Source organism: Nanorana parkeri, unplaced genomic scaffold (genome assembly GCF_000935625.1).
Source record: "Nanorana parkeri isolate BGI_ZX_2015 unplaced genomic scaffold, ASM93562v1 scaffold654, whole genome shotgun sequence".
NCBI lineage: Eukaryota > Metazoa > Chordata > Amphibia > Anura > Dicroglossidae > Nanorana > Nanorana parkeri.
The window spans coordinates 66,824-90,710 of NW_017306922.1; the positions used below are offsets into that span (position 1 = coordinate 66,824).

The 23,887-nt window shown below is 42.9% G+C and overlaps 1 protein-coding gene across 1 annotated transcript in view; it reads right to left on the reverse strand.

The window, feature by feature from the left end:
* LOC108792530 (uncharacterized protein C5orf42-like) overlaps positions 1–8,458 on the reverse strand; it is a gene marked incomplete at its 3' end in the record, with an annotated part of 75,205 nt that extends 66,747 nt beyond the window's left edge. Inside the window, exons 1-9 of the mRNA XM_018563325.1 lie at positions 8,374–8,458; positions 8,172–8,295; positions 6,612–6,731; positions 5,259–5,494; positions 3,664–3,770; positions 3,177–3,333; positions 2,974–3,077; positions 2,177–2,359; positions 53–308 (exon numbers count right to left, since the gene is read on the reverse strand). Of these exons, the coding sequence (XP_018418827.1) occupies positions 53–308; positions 2,177–2,359; positions 2,974–3,077; positions 3,177–3,333; positions 3,664–3,770; positions 5,259–5,494; positions 6,612–6,731; positions 8,172–8,295; positions 8,374–8,454 (1,368 nt within the window). The remainder of the gene's footprint in view (positions 1–52; positions 309–2,176; positions 2,360–2,973; positions 3,078–3,176; positions 3,334–3,663; positions 3,771–5,258; positions 5,495–6,611; positions 6,732–8,171; positions 8,296–8,373) is intronic.
* Positions 8,459–23,887: the final 15,429 nt, after the last annotated feature.

The window sequence follows — 23,887 nt, forward strand, 5'->3', positions numbered from 1 at the left end:
ATTAAATCTGGATAACATTACTGCATTTCATCTTCCATACCACATCTCTCACCTTTCCCAGCTGAAGGCTCTGTCGTACATTCTCCAGCCTCTGGGCTGAGTCAAGCAGTAAAGACTTCATGAAGTGATAAGGAGACAGATTTTGTGCAAAGCGGAGGGCAGTCACCATATAACCATCTGAGACAATGAGGTAGGGTAGACGAGGGTGACAAGTGACAGAAAACCTTTGCCGCATTAAATCAGTCTCAGATGCCACAGAACCCAGAGAATCATTGGCATTGTGGCTTTCCAGGATGGGTACAGGTGGTCTGCAAAAGATGAAAAACAAACACTAATTAGTAACCGTAAAAATGCATTCTTTTTATTGCGCTTTGTTTTTTTTAAAGCAAACCTGTAAACTATTTATATTAGTAAAGCCTCTACAGAAGGCTGATGGAATACCCAGTACACACCTTTTCATTGCAGCCTGGAGCCACCCCATCTGTGCCTGAATGCCCCCCCCCGCCCAACCAACAACATTAGGCCCAGCACCTGAATAAAGGGCAGGGAATCACTACAATTCCTATGTCTTCTGTCATTGGTCACATAAAAGAGGGGAGGAAAATGTTCTTTAACGTTTTGGAAATAATATTTCTTTTTTTCCAGGTAAATATAAAATGTATCACATGAGTAATGTTTAGTCTTATATCCAAGACAGCATGTGGAGCTCTAGGATCCTTTTAGTTGCTGTCAGAAAGGCTGCTATTTTTGCAGTGCTGTCTCTTCAGCTAACCAATAAGGAATCCTTGGTCATGTATTAAGTGTTTAGTTGTAAAACACGGACTGTGTGTATATGAAGGTATATATCTACCGCCCGAACATTCTTGCCCTTCCCCCTTCCTTCCTTGCCCCCCCTCCCCCCATCCTTAGACCAACAGAGAGTTCTCGCCACCCACCACACTACTGTTTTGCTTGCATCTCTTCAGGGACATGATCTTTACAAGAATGGTGTACCTTGAGCATAGAGTGCTGTTCTGCACTGACCTTGTTTATATTCCCTATTGTGCCATTTCATCTACTGTGTGCTTTAGGCATTTTGTTATATGTAAGCATTGCTCTGCCTTTTTTTATTTTTTGGATGAATGTTCTTCATAAGGCTTCTTGCACTATGTTGTGTAATGCTGCACTTTTGCTAAAATACCTTTAAAAAAATATTTTTGCAAGGTAATTGCCTGGGTGCTCATCCACACAAATCCAAAGTAGGTATAGAGGAACTCTCAGGTCTTGCAGTGGAAACAAGTCAAAGCATCAGAATTTTATTTCCAAATGCAATTATATACATACACACTTTTTTCTTATATTATAGGTATTTTAACAAAAGGGAGCACACTAGGGAAAAACGTGTGTGTGTGTGTGTATATATATATATATATATATAAACATTTATTATCAGAGCGGCATAAAATCCTCAATACAACACATATTTATATTTTCAAAAATTTGGGGACCTTTAGAATAAAATGACGACATTTGTAATTTATGTTGCATGATATTATATGTGCAGAACCGTTATCAGCTCTATATTTTGAGTAAAAGTCACACACAAATGCATCATCTCCAAATTTTGAGCATAAAACATGAGAGTGTGTCAATAAAATAAATGCCAAATGTGTCAAGCCTCAAAATTTGCATGAACCCGTGAAGCGGTGACATATTATGATACCCAAAATTGTCAATAGACAACCCTTTAAAAAAACATTTACAGCTCATTAATTTAGAGTGAACCAAAATGACAGACTGAGAAAAATTCCTCCTACTTCCTCATGCACAGTATGTGTGTTGCACAATCGACAGTTACCTATGCACATGTGTATGGAGGTACATGTGCATGCATCCTTTAAATGTAGTACTTATTTTATTATAGTTTCATATATAACACTTATTTTAACTTAATTTATTATTATAACAAGGGAGCTGACTATGTGACAGTAAATAGGCAGTGGAAAAAATGTATAAAAAGGATCCACAGATTTAGAATACATTTTACAAACGTCATCATTGGTGGAGCTGTCTAGAAGAAGGTAGACCGATTTATTGAAGTGGGCGAAGACAGATTGGTCCTTATTCCCCATACCTACAAAACAGTCTTCTTCTTTCACAAAAACATAGAACTTTCACTGAAGGGTAAATCAATTACCTGTATGTGATTAAAGGATGAAGAGGAATAAACTCGGCTGGTCCAAATTCAACACTACATCCAGATGTTGTCAGAGTCAAGAGCTCACCCAGTCGTGTTAATAACAACAGGGACCCCCTCTTCAAGACACAGGCCAAAAAAAGGCTGTCAGATGTCCATGACATGTTCGCTACCCAGTAAGACCTGAGAAAGCAAAGAAAGGAGGTATAATAATGTGTAAAAACCTCTACAGAAAACTTTAACAAACCTTTTTGTTTTAGTATTGAGTGGTGCAGGGAAGGGATGGAACTTCTGTCAAGTTTTAATTGCTGCATGGATCACTGGGGAGATTTTCCCTCACTTCCTGTCCCAATGACCACAATCACCTGACAAGAAGTGAAGGTAAACCTTGCCAGTGAGGACAGAGAGTACAATAGAAGGTTCTAACGCAATCAAATACTCCAACTGGCAAATGGTCTTCCATTAACATTACCCAAGGGGAAGAACATTTATTGTTTTTTTGTTCCTCCACCAAGCCCATACTGATTAGTGGAAAGACAGCCATGTGATCTCAACTAGTGATGGGCTCGGGCGTGTTCGCAGCTCCACGTGCCGAGCCCGCCAGGAAGCTGACAGCGCCAATCACAGGTACTGAGACATATCCCGATCTCTGCAGCTGCGGAAGGGATAATGTCTCAGTACATGTGATTGGCGCTGTCAATTTCCATCAGTAATCTCAACTACGAAGAGCTTGTAAACTGACATATGGACATGTACAACTGCATTGTATGGGTACATCAAAAATGATATCTACCAACCTTAGATATCTGGCTGGGATCTGCTGGTTTTTACTGCTACAGCCCTTCAAAGTGCCGCACACAGTAACAACGTTCATGGTGTTTATAAAGACGACGCAGGTTGCCTGAAAAAAGACAAAAAAATTCATAAAGTCAAAGTGGATCTCCATCATTTTTTCCCCCCAACAAAAACATTTTGCAGTATTTTATTATATTAAGAGTACCTTGGGGTCTTTCTGATTTATTGCCAAGGCTTGCACTAAGCCGTCTTTGGAGAATGCAGCCACCAGAGCTCCTCTAGACTTAACTGGCTCACAGATGGGGTAGATGGTATCCAGTGGGCAGTTCTGTTGTGCCCAATGAACATTGAACGGGCACACACTAGAAGAGATTAATTGCAATACACAGATTTACAAGGATTATGCAAAACAAGGGTAAGGCAAGTATGCTATATGCATGTCTACACAAAGCACAAAAGTAATGGGTATCCTGTCACATGCAAAGGAAGGGAAGATCCCACCAGATGGGATAGAAACAATATTAAACTCTGTTAATAAGTTGTTTGTTTGTTTTTTGTGTCTACTATGAGAGAAAACCTCCCAATGTTCAGTGAATAATATTTCAATAAAAATAAACGCACACACATAAAAGTATTAGCAAACATAAGGAAATGTTTGAGATGGCAAATTAAATATATAAAAAGAAGCAAACCTGTTGTACTTCTGATCACCCTCAAGCCAGCGCAGTGATAGGAACGTCATCATCAGCCGGGATCCAGAGTAATAGACAAATGTACACAAACAGCAATCACCCAACACCTGAGGTATAATAGAAGTAGGAGAACCACACAGTAAATCAAAGAACTACCATAATCAGCCATCTTGTTACAACAAGCATTCATTTTGTAGAACTTGGAATACCAATAGACATACTTTGTCCGATAATTGTTATCTTGATATAATTGAAATGTGTTTTGAGCCAGCGATTTACTAATTGGGCATCCTAAAGGGTCAGGCCACCCAAACGGGTATGTCAGTTATAACGGCTCCAAAACCCTCAGTCGCCCCCTGACTTTTTACAAAATGGACCGAGAGAGTTTCCCACCAAAATTCCTTGATCTGTTCCTTCCCACTGTGGAGCATAAAAATACTCTGAATAAATGTATCTTATTTGTGTATCACTCGGCTGTAGATCCTCAAATCATCTCTGAATTGGTGCTGACACTGTCCTTTCTTCTGGAGGGGGGCTACTTTTCGTACCCATGGTCTCTGTGTGTGCTGTGCAGTAGTTAATGTATATCTTGTTGCTGGAGTTTTGCTGTAACAGAAGGCACCGGCTAGTCTAATAGAAGCCAGAGCCATAGCTTACACAGGGTTATAGACTTCCAGTGTGACTGAGCTTATTGACCCATTTTGCTTGCCTGCATGTTGGATGGTGAATCAGCAGTATAAGGCTACATTCACACTAGGTGCGCTTAGATGCGTTTATATACATCTAAAATTAGGGTTGCACCAATACTACTATCAGTGCAGATACCGAGTATTTGAGTGAGTACTCATGCTCACCCAAATACTATGATACTTACCCCTGATACCGGAATTCCGGTCAGAGGGAGATTTTCTCTGCCACGAGGGAACATGGAGCTGCCTTCCCAGCCAATCAGGAAGCCAGGTGGTGGGTAATGACTCGCCATCTCCAGTCATTACCTGTACCCATTAAAGGAGAACTATGGGGTCAGTGTTTTTCCCCATAGTTCTCCTACAAAAACAGCTTGTGTTGCAATATTCACATTTTCCCCACAATACTTCTTTCCCGCCACAAGATGTCCTCAGTATGATGGTCAGCAACATTTAACCCACTTAAATTGAGCCCAGGTTGTCCTGGACCCACCCTCTGCCTGTGACTGGACAGCTAGGAGGTGCTGACCCATTTATCTCCTTTCTCCTCCTGTCAGCATGTTTCTTCTCAACGAATGACCTGATTGACTCTGCTTCTCCTCTCCCAGTCTAAGCCCTGCTGTACAGGGAATGAAGGAAGCTGATACCAGTCCAAATTCAGGTACTTACACTGCTTGCATAAAAAAAACACATAACTAAATATGTGTTAATGAATAGAGAGCCGCATTAATTGGCGTCTTATATATCTGCTTAGAGTTCAGTTTTAACTTCCGGGCAGCAGAATGGAGGAGCAGGGGGAACAAAACAAAGGTAAGTATATGCATCTGTGAAGGTCGGCATTAAAGGGAACCTGCTGTTTTGCCCACATGGCCAAAGCACATATTTACTTTACAAATTCCAACAACATACCTCGCTCTTTAAAAACATGGCGTGAACAGTCGCTTCGTTATCTGCGGTGCTTGGGAACACAACCGTGTCATGAGGTTCGATTTTAGTCCACCGGCCTGAAAGGGTCCTGGCTTTCAGAGGATTAGACCGATTCTTTTCCTCTGTGTTTTCCCACAGGTACACACAGCCAGTGTGAGTGGCCAAGAGGACTCTATTGCCATCTCCTGACACGTACAGGTAGAGCTTCAAAGAAGTTTCTAAAAATAAGCCAAACATTGCCAATTATTGGGCTTCCAACTGCACTACAGATATACTAGCAAGAGGAATTGTCTTAGCATTGTACATTTAAAGTAGCATTACACTCTCAAACTTGTTTTCAATAATAAATCCAGATCAAAACACATTTACATTACACAGCAAAATATTTATTTACATTTGTACCCAAGCACTTACAGTCGTCATGTTTCCAAACAGCTCCAACTCTCTAAGCTCTGCTTCCCTGAACTTCCTGTCCAGTACAAGAACACAAGGACAGAGAAGCTTCCAGCAGCTATACATCTACTAGCCTGGAGAAGAGGGGAGCAGGGAAAAGGGGGGAGGAGGATAGTAGATTGCCTTGATGGGCCTGTGTGCTTGTAGAGAAACACACATAGCTTACTAACAGACACAAGGGTGGCTCCATAGGATCCTGCAAGGGAAAGGAGCCCCCCTAAAACAGGATATCAGGGACAGTGCTCAGGGGACCATCTAAATCTGCAGGAAACTAAAACTCTGAAACATCATGAGGGAGCATTCATTGTAACTGATTTAATTAGCGTATCAAATAGCTTGGAAAACCTTTTTGATTTTAATATCACTTTAACGCAAACTGCCGGAAAAAACACATGAGCTGCCATTGCAGATTTGTTTTAAAAAGGCTCTTACCCTCCTTAGTGGGTAACCAACTATATCTACATTTATGCAGATCAGGAGCTCCGAGTTCACCAGAAGAATACATGTCCCATATCACTGACTCAGCGTATAGTTATGCAAAGATGAGATTTAGTGCCCTGCAGCTTGTAATCTTTACGTTGACCACACGTTACAATCTGATGGTAGATCTAAATGAGATTGTACAAACAACAGTGAAGTGCAAGGGAGGGCCTGCCTTATTGGATACAGGTGGTTTGGTTGGTTAGTTTAGGTAGGTCCTCATATTACATACATTTGGTTAAAAAAAAGTTGATTGTACAGTCAGATTGTAACATATATAGTTCGGATTGTAACATATATAGTTCGGATTGTAACATATATAGTTCGGTAGGCAAGTGTACAAAAAAAAAACAATTTTTCATTCAGCGGAGTGTAAAGCTTCATTTCTTGGGATCAGTTCACCTTGTGTAACTGAAATCAGCTGGGAGATGTCTGCAATAGCTGGAATCGTGAGCAGACAGTCCAGATCCTTACTCCATAGTGATAGCTCCCCAGAGACTTTCAGAGCAGCTAGCCAGGCTCCTGTGGGATGAGGAAAGAAGAACCATTAAAGTGTATCTAAACCCAACAACAAAAATGCAATCCATGTAGTCCTCAAAGAGCTAAAAATAATGTAACTGATAACAGTGCAGCACGGAGAGACCAGGACGTTTTCAGCCGGCAAGATTTTTGGCAGGATCAACAGGTGTTATTTTGCAGTTAATAAACAGATACAACAAATGTTTTAAATGTTAAAAAGGACCAATAAGGGCTGTTTCACACCACAAACAGTGCGTTCCAGAGAAGTCAGCCTCTAGAACACACTGTGAAGCAACCCGGCCGGCTCCGTGCGTTCAGGGGCAGGAGGGGCTGTGATATATTATTGCATTTATCTGTAAAAAATAAGTCAAGGCAACTGGACTTGCTGTATTTTTCCTGAAGATGTTTCACTGGTCATCCAACCAGCTTTCTCATTTCAGAATGACTTGTACAAAAATTCTCTGGGAATAAATATGGTGAATATGGTTATGTGGATTAGAGCAACATTCACCATATTTATTCCCAGAGATTTTTTGCACAAGTCATTCTGAATTGAGAAAGCTGGTTGGATGACCAGTGAAACGTCTTCAAGAAAAATACAGCAAGCCCAGTTTCCTTGACTTATTCTTTACAGATAAATGCAATAATATATTTTTTTTAAACTTCTGTTGATACATATACCTATTTCAGTACAGCGTATAGGTGAATATGGCAATGTATTAAGTGACCAATAAAAATGCAGATTAAAAAGGTCCCTAAACTGCACACTATCTGCGTCCAAGTGCAGGCACCCGGACTCGCACGGATGTGCAGGTTTGCATGTAACAGCGTGCAGCCACGTCCTCCTATAGGGAGGTACAGACTGATGCATGCAATTACATAAAGCACCTGTCCCTCCCAGGGGCAGGTCTCTGCATGGGCATGCATGCCGTATGGATGTGCACACCCATGTGAATGATCCCTTATACTCACCTGTCCAGCATCCTGTGTCTAGAACCTTTGTGCAGTGCAAGATTGGTGAGACTTCCAGCAGTGTTATATGCCTGTGCAACCTGCCCCTTGCATCTTTGCTGTGTTGATGATGTAATCATAAAGTGTGTCAGGAGACACAGGCATATGACACTATCGGAACTGTAGAATGCAAGAGTCTTAAGCTAGGTATACAGTTAGGACGTTCATTTGATTTTCCTATAGCTAATGGGGTCAAATCAACAATCCGTTTTATGGTAAAACATGCAATATGCAAGCCATGGTGTGCTGTGTTGCGGTACCATTCCTTCTGAATGCACCCCGATATACTATTACAGTATCAGGCAATACACCTGCGCTGCATCACAACGCACATGCCTTGTGTTGTGGTGCACTGGGCTTTAATAGACAATAAGACAATGTATAAACGCAACACTTAGCCTGAACTCCCAAAAGAAGGAAGGTCCTTTGTACCATTGGCAGATGTAGCAAGGGTCACAATGCTGCTTTTCTTAAGTAATGGCTTCTTCACACTGCCTGAGCGCAGGCTGATCTCACTGATACGATTCTCATCCACCAAGAAAACTGCTTCCTTTTCCTAAGACAGAAAAAAAAAAAATGATGATTATCACAATGGAAACCTAGTCAGCCAAATGTACATATACAGTGTACTGACCTGCCCCAACCAGCAAAGCCTCGTACATGGCTTTTTCCTCTTGATGCTGGTAGACAGCAGAACTTCCAGAGACAGTTCCATGTTTATTAGCACATGTCAGGAATCCCCCTACCGACCAGCTGGACCCATCGACCCCGGTTCCTGAGAAAATGACACAGAGAATGCACAGATTACAGCTGCACATAATAGTTCTGTCCAATAGTTTTATGCACCTGTGAAACAATGATGTAAAATGAGGATACTTTGAAAAAGAATGCAATTAATGGCTTTTAAAAGGAGAACTATGAGGCTTTTCACTCACCTCATAGTTCTAGCCGACCTAGTTCTTCCTGATTAGTAGATCGGGAAGTGAGCGAACACATACCGGCGTTGGCTCACTTCTCGATCCCGTCACGGCTCTCTGCCAGGGGAGGGGCTGGATTCCCCCTCCCCGCTCCGATCCTCCAGCGATGACTGGCGGAACGGACGGGGGAGGGGGCGGGTACAGCTGGCTCTGCCTCTAGATAGGCAGAGCCAGCTGTCACTCACGCAGCTGGGCGGATCCAGACATAGTTGTCGGGATCCGCTTCAGCTGCGGTGTCTCAGTATACAGCTCACGGTATACTGAGCCTAGGGTGACGGGAGGACGCTAGTTTGTGTCCTCCCACGGTGGGAGGAGCCTATCTCTCTAATGCTGTCCTGGAAGGTGACTAGAGAAATAAAGCTTCAATTCTCCTATATACACTGAGTGGCCAGATTATTATGATCACCTGACGTTTATAGGCAGATTAGCTATAATTTCGTGCTGAAGTTGCTTCAGGGCAAAATTATAGCAGCCAAGCCAGTCTCCAGACCTTAATACTTTAGAAAATGTATGGAGGGACCTGAAACTATGAGTTGCCAAGCAACAGCCAAGAAACCTTAAAGATTTAAAGAAGATCTGTAAAGAAGAGTGGACTAAAATCCCTCCTGAGATGTGTGCAAACCTGGTAACCAACTACAAGAAACGTCTTACCTCTGTGCTCGCCAACAAGGGTTTCTCCACCAAGTACTAAGTCATGTTTTGCTTGGGGATCAAATACTTATTTTACTCACTGAACTGCAACTCAATTTATAACATTTGTATCATGTGTTTTTTAAGGATTTTTGGTTGATATTCTGTCTCTATCATGGCTGTGGCTGCGGTGCCACTGACTTCAACGCACCACCAAACCCACTCCTGCTTCTGACTGCAGGAATCTGGCCGGGTTGCGCTCCAGTGCGTTCCAGCAGCGAATCCTGCTGGTACGCACCAACACTAAAATAAAGTACATGGGAAAAATAACAAAGTTACTTTGTATTTCTCCATTTGGTCTGTCATACATAGACACACACACACTGTATACACCGGTGTTCAATTTTAATTAGCCCCATAGAGCCACTACACATACCACATGTTCTTCTATAACAGGAAACTAAAATCACATGTGAGGGAGTGACGACGCAAACACAGGTACTTGGTAAATCTCTTTGCACAACAATCAAGTCCTTATTTTACGCTTATCAGGGAACTCTCACACAAGAACAGGTTCTACAGATCTCCTAGGCATTAAAACTGTTTGTGTTGTGTTACCACAGAAAAATTTGCAAACATATTATTAACTTTGATTTGACACATAAAGCACAGACATCCTCTGCATGACTGCTCAATGAGTAATTACACATTGTTTACAATATAAGGGCCACATGACTTCTCTGCAACCAGATTAAGGACCTGGGTGGAAGGGCTTTGATGGGAAATGCAATGTGCTTAGTTAGAGTCTTCTGGAATCATTCAGAATTCACTGAAGGATCATTTCATCTGCTTCAGCATCCCCATAGACTTGTATGGGGCAATAAGGGAGCAAACGTCCAATGACACTGGCCCTTTTGGTGCACTGCAATTATCTTCATGTTGCTGCTACATCGAAATGAATGAGTATTGTTCCTGACCTTGTCACAGCACCACAGGCTCAGAACTGAAATATAAAGACTATGTTCTGTAGGTGTAACTAGAATACTCAGCAAGGGGCAATGAATGCATTGATCCCTTTGATACTAGAGCATTGTTTGCACATATGTTGTAATCCACATTTTACTTAAATCCCCCTAGAATTATATATTTCCTGAAAGCAGAGACACAGTAGAATAAAATGGATTTATCACAACTCTTTATGAACACCAAAATGTCAGATAAAATACACTTAAATAAATTTTAGTGCACAAAAACTTAATATTATACCCAATTTATTTGTAAAATGCAAATGATGGGGTTGTGCTGTGTAATTGGATATCCAACATGCCATGCTTAAAAATTTAAAGCGCCCAGGAAACAGCAAAAAAAATCTGGTCCCATCAATTATAAAAGTCTGTGCAGGCCGTCAGTTTAGAGTTAACCATGAATATTGGTCCTAAAATGATCGCTCCTACACCACACATGGCGATACCTAACATGTGTGGTTCAATCGTCGTTTTCGTACATAGGCACACCCAACGGTAGTAAGCGCACATTCGTGGGATTTAAAAAAATAATTTGGGGGTATTTTTAAATGTATTTAAACTTTTTATTTTTACTTGACTTTATTGTTATTGCATAGCAGGGCTCACAAGCCCCCTATGTGATAGCACATTGGAGGTGACAGGTTTTTAAGGTGACCTTAGGGGTCTATTAGACTCCTAAGGTCACCTATGCACTTCAAAGAAGCTGAACAAGCAAAGAGTGTGCAATATCGCAACTTCCTGTGCACAGAATTTAGCGATCAACTTTTTAAAGTGACACTAAACTCAGGAGTTAAATCTTAAAAATGCATTCATTGTATAGATTGTAAAGCGCTGTGCAAACTGTTGGTGCTATATAAAAATCCTGTATAATAATAATAATAATTCTTCAGGTACTTTAACTATGAACAAAAATTTATCTTATTTGTGTATCACTCAGCTGTAGATCCTCCAATCATCTCTGAATTGGTGCTGACACTGTCCTTCCTTCTGGAGGGGGGCTACTTTTCTTCCCCATGGTCCGTGTGTTTTAAAGTAGTCACCGCTCCAAGCTCACTCCTGTGATAGACTACAATCTCAATACAAATTAATAAACTAATCATGACACAGGAACCATGAGGAACAAAAGTATCCCCCCTCCAGAAGAAAGGACAGTGTCAGCACCAATTCAGAGATGATTTGAGGATCTGCAGCCGAGTGATACACAAATAAGATACATTTTTGTTTATAGCTATGGTACTTGAATGCATTTTTAAGATTTAAACTTCTGAGTTTAGTGTCACTTTAAACTATTTGTATAAACTATATAACCCCTCTCCCCTATGTAATGGAGATGAGGAGGGTGAAGTGTTTGTAATCCAAATCAGGAGAGCAGCCCAGGGTGACAATGCTACTCTTTCACAGATACACTGATCACCCATAACATTATGACCCCTGGGAGGTGAAGGGAATAACATTGTTTACCTGGTTACAATGACACCTGGAAGTGGGGGGGTTTATTGGGCAGCAAGTCAACATTTTGTCCCTGAAGTTGGTGTGTTGGAAGCAGAACAAATGGACAAGTGTAAGGATTTGTACGACTTTGACAAGGGCCAAGTTGTGATGGCTAGATGACTAGGTCAGAGAAACGCCAAAACGGCAGCTCTTCTCGGGTGTTCCCAGTCTGCAGTGGTCAGGGACCTACCAAACGTGGTCCAAGGAAGGAAAACTGGAGAGCCAGTGACTGGGTCATGGGCAGCCAAGGCTCATGGAAGCATGCAGGGAGTGAAGGCTGGCCGTGCAGTCCAATCCAATAGAAGAGATACTGTAGTCCAAATTGCTGAAAAAGTGAATGCTGGTTCTGATAAAAAGGTGTCTGAACACTCAGCGCATCGCAGTTTGTTGTGTATGGGGCTGCGTAGCTGCAGACTGATCACGGTGCACCTGCTGACCCATGTCCACTGCCAAAAGCACCTGCAGTGGGCACGTGAGCATCAGAACTGGACCACAGAGCAATGGAAGAAGGTGGCCTGGTCTGATGAATCACATTTTCTTTTACATCAGGTGGATGGCTGGGTGCATGTGTGTCACTTATCTGGGGAAGAGATGGCACCAGGATGCACTATGGGAAGAAGGCAAGCCGGCAAAGCAGTGTAATGCTTTGGGCAATGTTCTGCTGGGAAACCTTTGATCCTGCCATTCATGTGGATGTTACTTTGACACGTATCACCTACCTAAATATTGTTGCTGACCAAGTACACCCCTTCATGCACACGGTATTCCCTGATGGCAGTGGCCTCTTTCAGCAGGATAATGCGTCCTGCCACGCTGCAAAAATGGTTCAAGAATGGTTTGAGGAACACAAGAAGGCGTTTGAGGTGTTGACTTGGCCTCCAATTGAACATCTGTGGGATGTGCTGGAAAAACAAGTCCGATCCATGCCCCGCCTCACAACTTACAGGACTTAAAGGATCTGCTACTGACGGCTGGTGCCAGACACCACAGCACACCTTCAGAGGGCTAGTCAGTGGAGTCCATCCCTCAACGTGTCAGGAAAAGAGGGAGCTACTCAATATTAGGTGGGTGGTCACAATGTAATGGCTGATCTGTGTATAATATGGTGAGTGAGCATTGTCACTCCAGCACAGGAAGTGTGTTACTGGCAGGATCCCCAAGATAATGGAAGTCTAAAATGGGTTAGGGCAGGGCTCGACCAATCCCAGGCTCCAGGTCGCCAATGCGACTAGAAAGTGTGTCCTGGCACCTGGGATTTTTTTGTCAGCCCGTTCACTGCCCACTTGTTCTCCGCCACTTTTTTGATTCTCTGTTGCTGCGGGTCCTCCCACACTTGTGTCATTTTTCAGCTCTCCTCCTCCCTGCTAGTCCCAGCGTGCGGTGCTGAAGAAAAGCAGGGAGGTGAGCAGAAGGTAGTTTGTGTTAGTGCTAGTTCACAAGAGGCCCAGTGCGTTGCGGCCCGGCACCAGAACACACTGGATTGCATTCTGGTTGACATGCATTTTTCTGAGCACACCGGACCTGAATGCAGACACTGATGTGCCACACGTTCCAGTGCAGGCGATCGCACATTGGCTGGAGGGCGTGGCTGCGGTGCCATTGACTTCAATGCACCGCCACACCCCCTCACCCCCTCCAAAAACAAAGTGAGCCAGCCGGGATTTGATCCAGTGCGTTCCTAGATTTCAGGAGATGCCTGGAGTGGGAATTGTTGTCTATCTTCCTCAACCAAAATAGTTGTGCCCTCATATAGGCTGGGGCCACACTGCGGTAGCCCGCGGCGACAGCACGCTTCTAGCACTGAGGTGCGTTGCAGTGCTGTTCATTCTTAATGGCACCCAACAAACATCCGCCAATGTGCACCACAACACACAGTGACACACATCACGCGCTACAAAGATCGCTCCTGCACCTTTTTTGGTGGGATAAGCAGCCCATTTATATAAATTATCTGCCTTTGTGCAAACATCGCAGTGCGTCAACATGCGTTATGTCACATGTTTACATGCATGGCATTAAGGCAGCCCACTAAAATCAACATCCAAAATAATCAGACACATCACTAGATTTTTGCTGCAATGCACTTCCAACAGATGCAATGCACATTCACAACTGGCACGTTCACACATGCAATGCACATTCATACCTGGCTCCTTCACGCATGCAATGCACATTCATACCTGGCTCCTTCACGCATTCAATGCGCATTCATACCTGGCTCCTCCACGCATGCAATGCGCATTCATACCTGGCTCCTTCACGCATGCAATGTGCATTTATACCTGGCTCCTTCACGCATGCAATGCGCATTCATACCCGGCTCCTTCACGCATGCAATGCACATTCATACCCGGCTCCTTCACGCATGCAATGCACATTCATACCTGGCTCCTTCACGCATGCAATTAGCATTAATACCTGGCTCCTCATCTCCAAAATACGCCCCTTCCTCACCAATGACAACGCAAAACTACTCATACACTCCCTTGTTATCTCTCATCTTGACTATTGTAACTCCCTCCTCATTGTCTTTCCACTACACAGGCTATCCCTCCTTCAGTCTATCATGTATGCAGCTGCTAGACTCATCCACTTGACCAACCGCTCAGTGTCTGCATCCCCCCTCAGCCAATCCCTGCACTGGCTTCCAATAGCGTAAAGGATAAAAATCAAAATAGTAACAATCAGTTACAAAGCCATCCACAACTCTGCCCCCGGCTATATCTCAAACCTTGTCTCAAAGTATCACCCTAACCTTCCACTCCGCTCTTCCATTGCCCTCCTGCTTTCCAGCTCCCTTGTCCACTCCTCCCATACTCGCCTCCAGGACTTCTCTAGAGTCTCTCCCATCCTCTGGAACTCTTTACCCCAACCTGTCCATCTATCTCCTACCTTGACTGCCTTTAGGCGTTCCCTGAAGACTCATCTCTCTAGGGAAGCCTATCCCACCTCAACCTAACCACTGAACCATCACTTTCTCAAAACAATTCATCCCCACACAGCTACCTCCTCGTGTATCACTTGTCCCTGCCTTTTAGATTGTAAGCCCTCACGGGCAGGACCATCCTCACCATCTTGTCTTGAATTGTATTGTAATGTCTTCCTTACATTGTAAAGCGCTGCACAAACAGTTGGCGCTATATAAATACTATGTAATAATAATAATAATACCTGGCTCCTTCACGCATGCAATGCGGATTCATACCTGGCTCCTTCACGCATGCTATGTGCATTCATACCTGGCTCCTTTCACGCATGCAATGTGCATTCATACCTGGCTCCTTTCACGCATGCAATGTGCATTCATACCTGGCTCCTTTCACGCATGCAATGTGCATTTATACCTGGCTCCTTCATGCATGCAATGCGCATTCATACCTGGCTCCTTCACGCATTCAATGTGCATTCATACCTGGCTCCTTCACACATGCAATGTGCATTCATACCTGGCTCCTTCACGCATGCAATGTGCATTCATACCTGGCTCCTTCACGCATGCAATGTGCATTCATACCTGGCTCCTTCACGCATGCAATGTGCATTCATACCTGGCTCCTTCACGCATGCAATGTGCATTCATACCTGGCTCCTTCACGCATGCAATGTGCATTCATACCTGGCTCCTTCACGCATGCAATGTGCATTCATACCTGGCTCCTTCAAGCATGCAATGTGCATTCATACCTGGCATGTTCCACAACACACAGGCGTAAATGAGCCCCACAATGTATCAGTTACAGACAATGTGATGATTATATCGCTGTATACACACCCAGGATAAACTGAGACCCCGCCATGTGTTGGAGGACTACAAATCACAGCATGCTGTCATTGATAATACTCTTCATACAATGTTTCCATGTGTGTGTCTATATACAACAGGCTCTTCCTATGTCACACATTCCAACCCCGTCCACTGCCCGCACACACCGCTCACCTCAGCCGGGGCCTCCTCGTTCTCCGCTTCCCGGGCCGCTAACATGCCGGGAATGCTGACAGGAAGCCCGGGAATATGGGCCGCAGTAGCGGCCACTAACGGGAACACAGAGCGAGGAGGGGGCCCCGCCCCTGGATACAGCGCAAACCCGCCCACCGACAAGGAAGATCCGTCCCCTCTATGCAAGATAGACCCGCCCACAGGCTAGTGAGGGTTGAGTGGGATCAAGGGTCCGCCCCCTGCCTGACGACCAGTTTAGGAGGCGGGTCCAGGCACACAGCCGCGCTTATAAAGAGGACAGGTCGGGAGGAAGGCGGGGAGGGGGGCTGCTGATAAGGTTTGGGCCAACCCGGCGAATTGATTCTAATTGGATCAGTTAAAAAAATTCGAATCACGACTCATTTCCTCCGAAATAGGATCAAGAACTTCTCATACACCCAGTGCTGAACGTAGCATCTCCTTAGATTCAGAGTTGTTTTATATGTTCAACAGAACAATAGGAAATCATCAGGAGCTGAAACACAAATACCCAATAAACTATTTCAGTCACAATTATTCCCTTACATCATTAGAAAGTACATTTCAAATACATTTTCAGATAGTTTAAAGCTTCTGGAAATATATCTGACATAAAATGTTTATTCATAGCGCTTATCGCTAATGTTTATTGAGTGTCATGCAACGCCGTACTGAAATGAATTTTATATAAATTTTTTGGGACAGCTTTTTGTGGGGGGGCGTATTTAATCACCACTGGGGTTTGTTTTTTTTTACTATATAAAGAAAGAAGTACCAAAAATTCTGGGGGGAAAACAGTTGTATCTACTCTATTTTATGAAACATTTATTATTACCCAATTTTTTTGTAGAAATAAAAAAAATGGAGTCACGTTGGGTAAATAGACACCAAACACGTCAAGCCTTTAGATTGCGTGCTCCAGTGAAATTGCAACTACAATATCCAAAATTGCCCATAGGCGACGCTTTAGAAGCTTGAGCAAAACGAATGGCAAACGCACTCATCAACTCATAATCAGCTTTACAGCAAGGTGCACATGGAAGGGCTTTATACAGTACAACAGCAAAACGTTTCCCAGCACACTCACCAGCCAGCATGCAAAAAAAACTTGTCTCACCGCTAAGGTTAAAAACAGAGGTTTGGATACACGTGTTCTGCAGACAATGTGAAACCTACGAACCTGCACCCAATTTTATCTTTTGCTACATGTGCTCCAAGATGGAGACTCTCATAGGTTAGAGTTAGGACCGCACTATACGGAGGGGCCTTGACGCGGCTGTGCGGCTTTCACATATTCTGCAGAAGACGTGTAACTAAAACCTCTGTTTTTTTGCGGGCTGACTGGTGAGTGAGCTGGGAAACTTTTTGCTGTTGTACTTTAAAAGCTTGCTCATCATTTTATTGTTAACAGTGATTGATGGCCCTATGATTATTGCCCTCAATCCAACGTTTGTGGTGATATGTAACATAGGGGTGGGGGACTTTAAAATGTTTTTGTTTTCTTTTATTTTTATGACTTAAATTTATTTTTTTGTGACTCATTTTTTTAAAAATTTTTTTTACACTTTAAGGAGAACAATGAGGTGAGTGATTTTCCCTCACCTCATAGTTCTAGCCGACCTGTGACAATGAAACTGTCACAGGTCGGCTCAGTAGATCGGGAGGTGAGGGAACACATACCGGCGTTCGCTCACTTTGCGATCCTGTCACGGCTCTCTACCGTGACAGGGGAGGGGCTGGATTCCCCCCTCCCCGCTCCGATCCTCCAGCGCTGACTGGCGGAACGGAAGGGGGAGGGGGCGGGTACAACTGGCTCTGCCTCTAGATAGGCAGAGCCAGCTGTCACTCACGCAGCTGGGCGGATCCAGACATAATTGTCGGGATCCGCTTCAGCTGCGGCGTCTCAGTATACTGCGAGCTTTAGCTCGGGGTATATTGAGCTTAGGGTAACGGGAGGACGCTAGCTTGTGTCCTCCCGTTACCCTAAGGTTAATTACGGGGAAAAGCCCTAACCCCATAGTTCTTCTTTAACTTTATTGCTATTACTAAAAAGCCCCCTATGTGATAACAAATATACAGTGACAGGTCCTCTTTATGGAGACATCAGTGGGCAATTAAACCCTTAATGTCACCTAGGGAACCCCAAAGAAGCTGATGAAGCAAATCTGCTTCACTAGCTTCTTCTCCGGCTACAACAGCCGGAGAAAAGCCAGCTGAAGGTGGAAGTGATGTAATACACATCACTTCCGCATGCAGAGATCAGAGAGGTGATCAGCGGGAGGATGTGTGCTGATCTTACCTCCGATGTAAGTTCAGAGAGCCTCAGTGCCACTCCCGGGCCCTCACGAAACTCGGGCTAGGCGCTTACTAAGGGCAGATTAAGACATCTCCCTTTACTTCCTGGAACTCTGGCACATGTGACTAGGACATGTGACCATGCACCTAATCTCAGGGGAGGAAAATGCCTTTCCCTGAGATTTCATATATGCAAAAAAAAAACGTAGGCTTTATCCTCCCCCCTGCAGTGAGGCCTGTGCCTCAGTATTGTCGTCATAACCTGTATCCTGTTGCCTCTTTGAACCCTGACTTCTGACTCCTGACTCCTTCCCCTGAGGTCTCCTGTTCTATGGCTATATTTGGTCCTCCTGTATAGATACCTGCACGCGGTGTGGGGACACCCGTCCCACAGCACAGTCCTTTCTTTTAAACGAGAGACCTTGATATTTCTCTGCTGAAGTTTAACCTACACTTATAGGTCTCTTCCACACCCTGTCACTAGACAATGAAAGGACAATCCACACACTAATGAGCTCATCTCTCTGCTCTTTCCTCCTATTAGCATGTTCCCTGCACTGCAGCACAGCTGATTGGCTCCTTGTGCTGCTTCTCCTTCCCTCCCCAAGCTCTGATATACAGTGGACTTCAAGATAGTGATAACAAGTCAACTTCAGGTACCTATACCGCTTGCATTTAATGATGTATTGTTTGCATATAATGATTGCAGAACTGCTGTGATTTGTGACTTTTAAATCTTTCTGAAGTTCAGCTTTAATTTCCGTTTTCAGCTCATCAGCTACTGCTGGCACGTTTACCTAACCACTACTCTAGTGTTAAATGACAAGCTTCTTATTAGGGTCTTCATTAGCACTTGGATGTTACGCATGTTCTTTTCATCAAGTGGCTGTGAAGTGCCTTAATTACCTACACAGCATCATCATCATAATGGATTATCCTTCGGAGGTACGGTTGGATTAGATTTATAGGTGGCAGCAAATTGCAAAAAGCTTCAATAATTAGGTGCATCCTCCTTGTTAAGTGACTTGTGTCAGTGGGATATCCAGATATATAGTCTTTCATCAAAGTCTCTGCACAGCCAGCTATAGAATGATGGAGACCCAGGTGCCTAAGCTTATAGCAGTCTGTGTCAGGATATTGCTCTGCCTGCTTGGAGTTTTGGGGAACATGGCACTTTTATTTTTTTCCATGCCCTCCATAAGCTGCAAGATTGAACCCTACAAAATACTTCTGATCAACCTGACACTTTCAAACCTAATTACTAACTTCATGGTGGACATCCCCGGAATCTTGGTGGAAATGTATGGCACTTGGTTCTTGGGTGAGTCATACTGCAAGATTTTTTGGTTTACTGGAAGCCTTTCCATCACGAGCAGCATTCTTACCACCTTTGCCATGAGTGTGTTTTGGTTTTACAAGGTGGTTGGGTCCACCCCCAAAAACTGCAGTATATTTCGGAAAACTGAAGTACGCTTGTTGAGGATTTCTATAAGTCTTAGTTGGTTTGTATCTATTATTTTTAGCATCCCAATGTTGTATGTCTGTAGCGTGTTTCAGCTGAAGGATGATGGCGAAGATCAAAACAAGCCACCTGCTAAAAGGATTTTTGGTTGTCATGATGACTTTCCTTCTAACTTCCAAAAAAATGTGTATATCATCACATACCTCATATTAGCCAATGGTCTACCACTCATTGGAATGTTCTTTATGAACGTTAAGATCGTCTTGTTTTTGATACGCAACAGGAAACGCATTACAGCTTTGAAGTGTACTACAAATAAATCGACTTCATCTTTTCATTCCCCAGTATCCAGTTGTAAAGATCAACCAGGGACCCTTTGCCAAGGTTCTGAGGGCAACAGTGGAGATGTACTCAGCACCTGTGGGGTAGTAAAAGACATGCTTTATGAACCACCACTGTCTTCCATCCCTTTGACAGGTACAGAACTTGATTCTGTAGGCACAGAAAAAGTACATATCAAGTCTGGAGATGCAGTAACAATTATTATTAACAATGTGGACAAAGGGATTCCTATCCAGCAATTCTTACAGTCATTAAAAAAAAAGACAGAAGCAGAAGAGCACAAACAACGTTCTCCAAGCATCATTTATGATCCTTTCATGGTCAACCATATGCAAAAATCTCAAAAGACAATACTTTGTAACTTAAAGGATAGCCATTTAGTTCTCATCCCTGACAAGGACACTATTTTTGTAGCTGGTAACAGAGATCAGGACATGTTGCGTGGCCCATTTGAGTCATTCACTGCGGCACTCACCTGTTCTCAAGACTACAGTGCCCTAGATGCCAAAAACCAACCTTCTGAAGAAACAGAGTGTTCGCACAAGAGAAACAATAAACACTTCTTTCTGCTGAAAGCTTTACCTGCAAACCTCTCCATAACAACACAGATCAGAGCAGCACTGAGTATCATGGCAGTCGTTAGTGTGTTTTCATTATTCTGGGTGACTTACATGACTCTACGAATCAAAGAAAACTCCAGTAACACAGAGCATGTAATTGACACTGCTAGCCTAATATCAGCATCTTACACTACAATCATTCCATATGTATTTATTTATAGCATGAAGAAGTGTCCTTGTGGCTAAAAGACATTGTTCAAGCTAGTGCTGTACAGAATATTTAAGTGTTAAAAAGGGTTTTCTAGTTTGCCTCTACTTGTAGATTAGTAGTTATCAAAGTTCTATGATTCATGGACCACTGGAAACCAAACCACAGATGCAATGAAGCAACTATGCCCATAATATCTTACCCTTTAAAATGCTATCATTTAAGATGTGCTTCTCGCTTTTGTTTTCTAACATTTCTTGCTGACTAGATACCTAGTTGCTACTTTTAGGCCTCACTATTCTTTGTATTAGATTTTAAATACTCTACACACTATACTGCCTCTTAGCTGTGTGTACTTCTTTATTTTCTATATTTGCTTTTTTTTTTTTAACAAAGTTTGGACTGCCTTATCCTATTTGCATAAGCACACACTAGTCAAACCCGATTTCTACCCTTTCCACTCATTCCAAACATCTCCACCCTCTCCTTTTTGTGTTCAGATTAGAACAAGACACTGAGAAAATGGTATGTGGAACCCAAGGCTGTGGAAACTTAGGGTCTATTGATAAATGTTTTCATATAACATTCACCCAAGAATCATGCATTTTCTTTTGAAACATTTGTGAATTTTGGGTGAAAGCTAGACATAGCAAGCAGTGGATGGCCTAATCAGCACCATCCCGCTTAACAAACTTTGACTGAAAAATGGAAGGAGACAAGTGGAAAATTGTCGTACAGTGACTGCCTCCATTCAGATACAGTCACTGTTTAGGTATTCAAACAGCTGCTGGTGCTGGCTGTTTAAATAGAATGGCTGGCTGTTGGAGAGATCCTCCATCAACCCTGTTTAGTTTAGATAGAGGAATATATTAGAATGATTATTCTTGTTCAGTCTGTGGGTTGAACAAGAGAAGTCTATGCATGTATGGCTAACTTTTGTGTCTACTCTTGGGCTCCTCTCTAGTAATAGCTAGCAATATGTTTCATAATAGGAGAGGTGATTTAGTTAAAGTCAGTGAAGCAGTGTGACACAAGTCTGTTACTTTCCAGCATTATTGAGGATGTCATGCATATGTGTGATAGCGCAGCATGCCGGCATTGATGGGATAGGTGTAGACAGGAAAAAGTCAGAACAGCAAAAGTACCAACTGCCCATTGCCACCAGCTGGAGCACATCCCACAGCAGAATGTAGCTGGAGCACATCCCACAGCAGAATGTAGCTGGAGCACATCCCACAGCAGAATGTAGCTGGAGCACATCCCACAGCAGAATGTAGGAAGTTGCCAAGGAACCATAAGGCATAATCACTGGATGACTAGGGGTCTGTATTTCCCAGTTTCAGACAAAGTGCTATGGATTCATCAACTCCCTTTTTAAAACGGTGTGAATTTCTTGTTTGCATGCTATTTTCCAAATGCTAAACGAGAGCTTTTTACTTCGGCAGGGTAGTCAGTAGGTAGTGCATGCTACTGACTTTATTATTCAGGCACCTGCTTTATCCTACATGCAAAAAATCATGGATAGCTGCTAGGAAGCAGAGACACAAAGCTGTTAATTTTGCTTTGATGTGGCTACTCTCACTGTGATGGATTGTAGTAGTGTAATCTCAATAGTTTCCGGGGGCCGTATCTGCAAGGGAGCACAGAGGCATCATATTAAATTAAATGACAGCCTTTACAAGAAGGAGCTAAAGTGAGGAATTCAAAGTTGAGTTTTAGAAAGATGGTCTCATCTTGCATTCTATAATTGTGGGAGTAATATGTAGATAAAGAATTGTAATTGATTCAGCTGCTGGTCAGACACAAATATTGTATGGAATGTGTACCTATGTCTTGGTTATTGATTAGAACCTGTGATGGCTTGAATTGACCACTGCTCTCACACTATGCTAGATTCCACCATCCAGAGCCAATTAGGGTTGCCACCTTTTCTTCAAGCGAAACCCAAACACTCTAGTGACGCGCTGACATTTTTTTGGGAGAACGAGTTCTGGCTTATTCATATGTAAATAGCGCCATCTATTCATATGTAAACATTACAGTTTTTAGTAAGGGGCCAGTAGCCCCTTACCTAATTTTGGTTGCCCCTGTCTGTCTGACATCTTGTGTTCAGGTTTCTGCTGCCATGAAACCCGGACACAGCATTCAAAACCCGAACTGTCCGGGTGAATCCTGGACAGGTGGCAACCCTAGAGCCAATGCACTTGCTCTTTTTTTGAGTGCTCTGGGTCTTCTTTGCCATCATTTTTGTCATATTTTTCTAATCTTAGCTCAGCTTTGGTTGTGAGATTTGTTTTCTATGTTGTAATGTACATCCATTTTTACATCCCCACAAGTAAATGTTATTCTCTGTCACAGTTCAGAATTATGTTAGGTAGATCATTAAGTGAATTAGAGATGTGGGCTTTTTTTTTTTTTAACAAATGACTGTTTCTATGTTTATCGTAACTGTACATTGAATTTTACTTAACAGATTAATGCCTATTGGTTAGCCATGGTCACTTTTGAGAGATAGCATTGTTTACTATTAAGTGAATGTATTCGAACATGGTCAGTCTGATTCCTTTTTGGATCTGGTATTCTCCAAATACCCTAATATATAGGGGACATTGTTGTGAATAGTAATTTGTGCATATAATAATAAAAAAAGAATAAAGAAGAATAAATAGAGAGTTTGGCATTTGGAATACTTATGATATATTTTTATTATACATATTTGGCTGCCCTATACAACAAAATCATTTTCAGTAATATATTAATTACATTTAACTAATAGTAATAAAAGCCACATAAATGCGAACTGTAAACATTTTACTGCTCCCTTACATTGGTGGTCAGTGGAAGAGGGCCCTATTACACTGGTGGTTAGTGGGAAGACTGCCCCTTACATTGGTCAGTGGCAAGACTACCCCTTACATCGGTGGTCAGTGGAAGAGGGCCATATTACAGGTGGTTAGTGGGAAAAATGTCCTTTACATTGATGGTCAAAGGCAAGATTGCCCCTTACATTGGTCAGTAGGAAGGATCCCCTCTTATAGACAGTTGAATAGATAATTGGTGTCAGTGGTAACCTATCTGAGAGGCAGGAATTGCTTAAGGAACCCATAGCAGAGGGACCCTAGGGCTCCAGGGAAACCTGGTTGAGAAAGGGTGCTGTAAAGGATATTTTTTTTTGGTTTTGGCTTTAGATATAATTTAGCAAT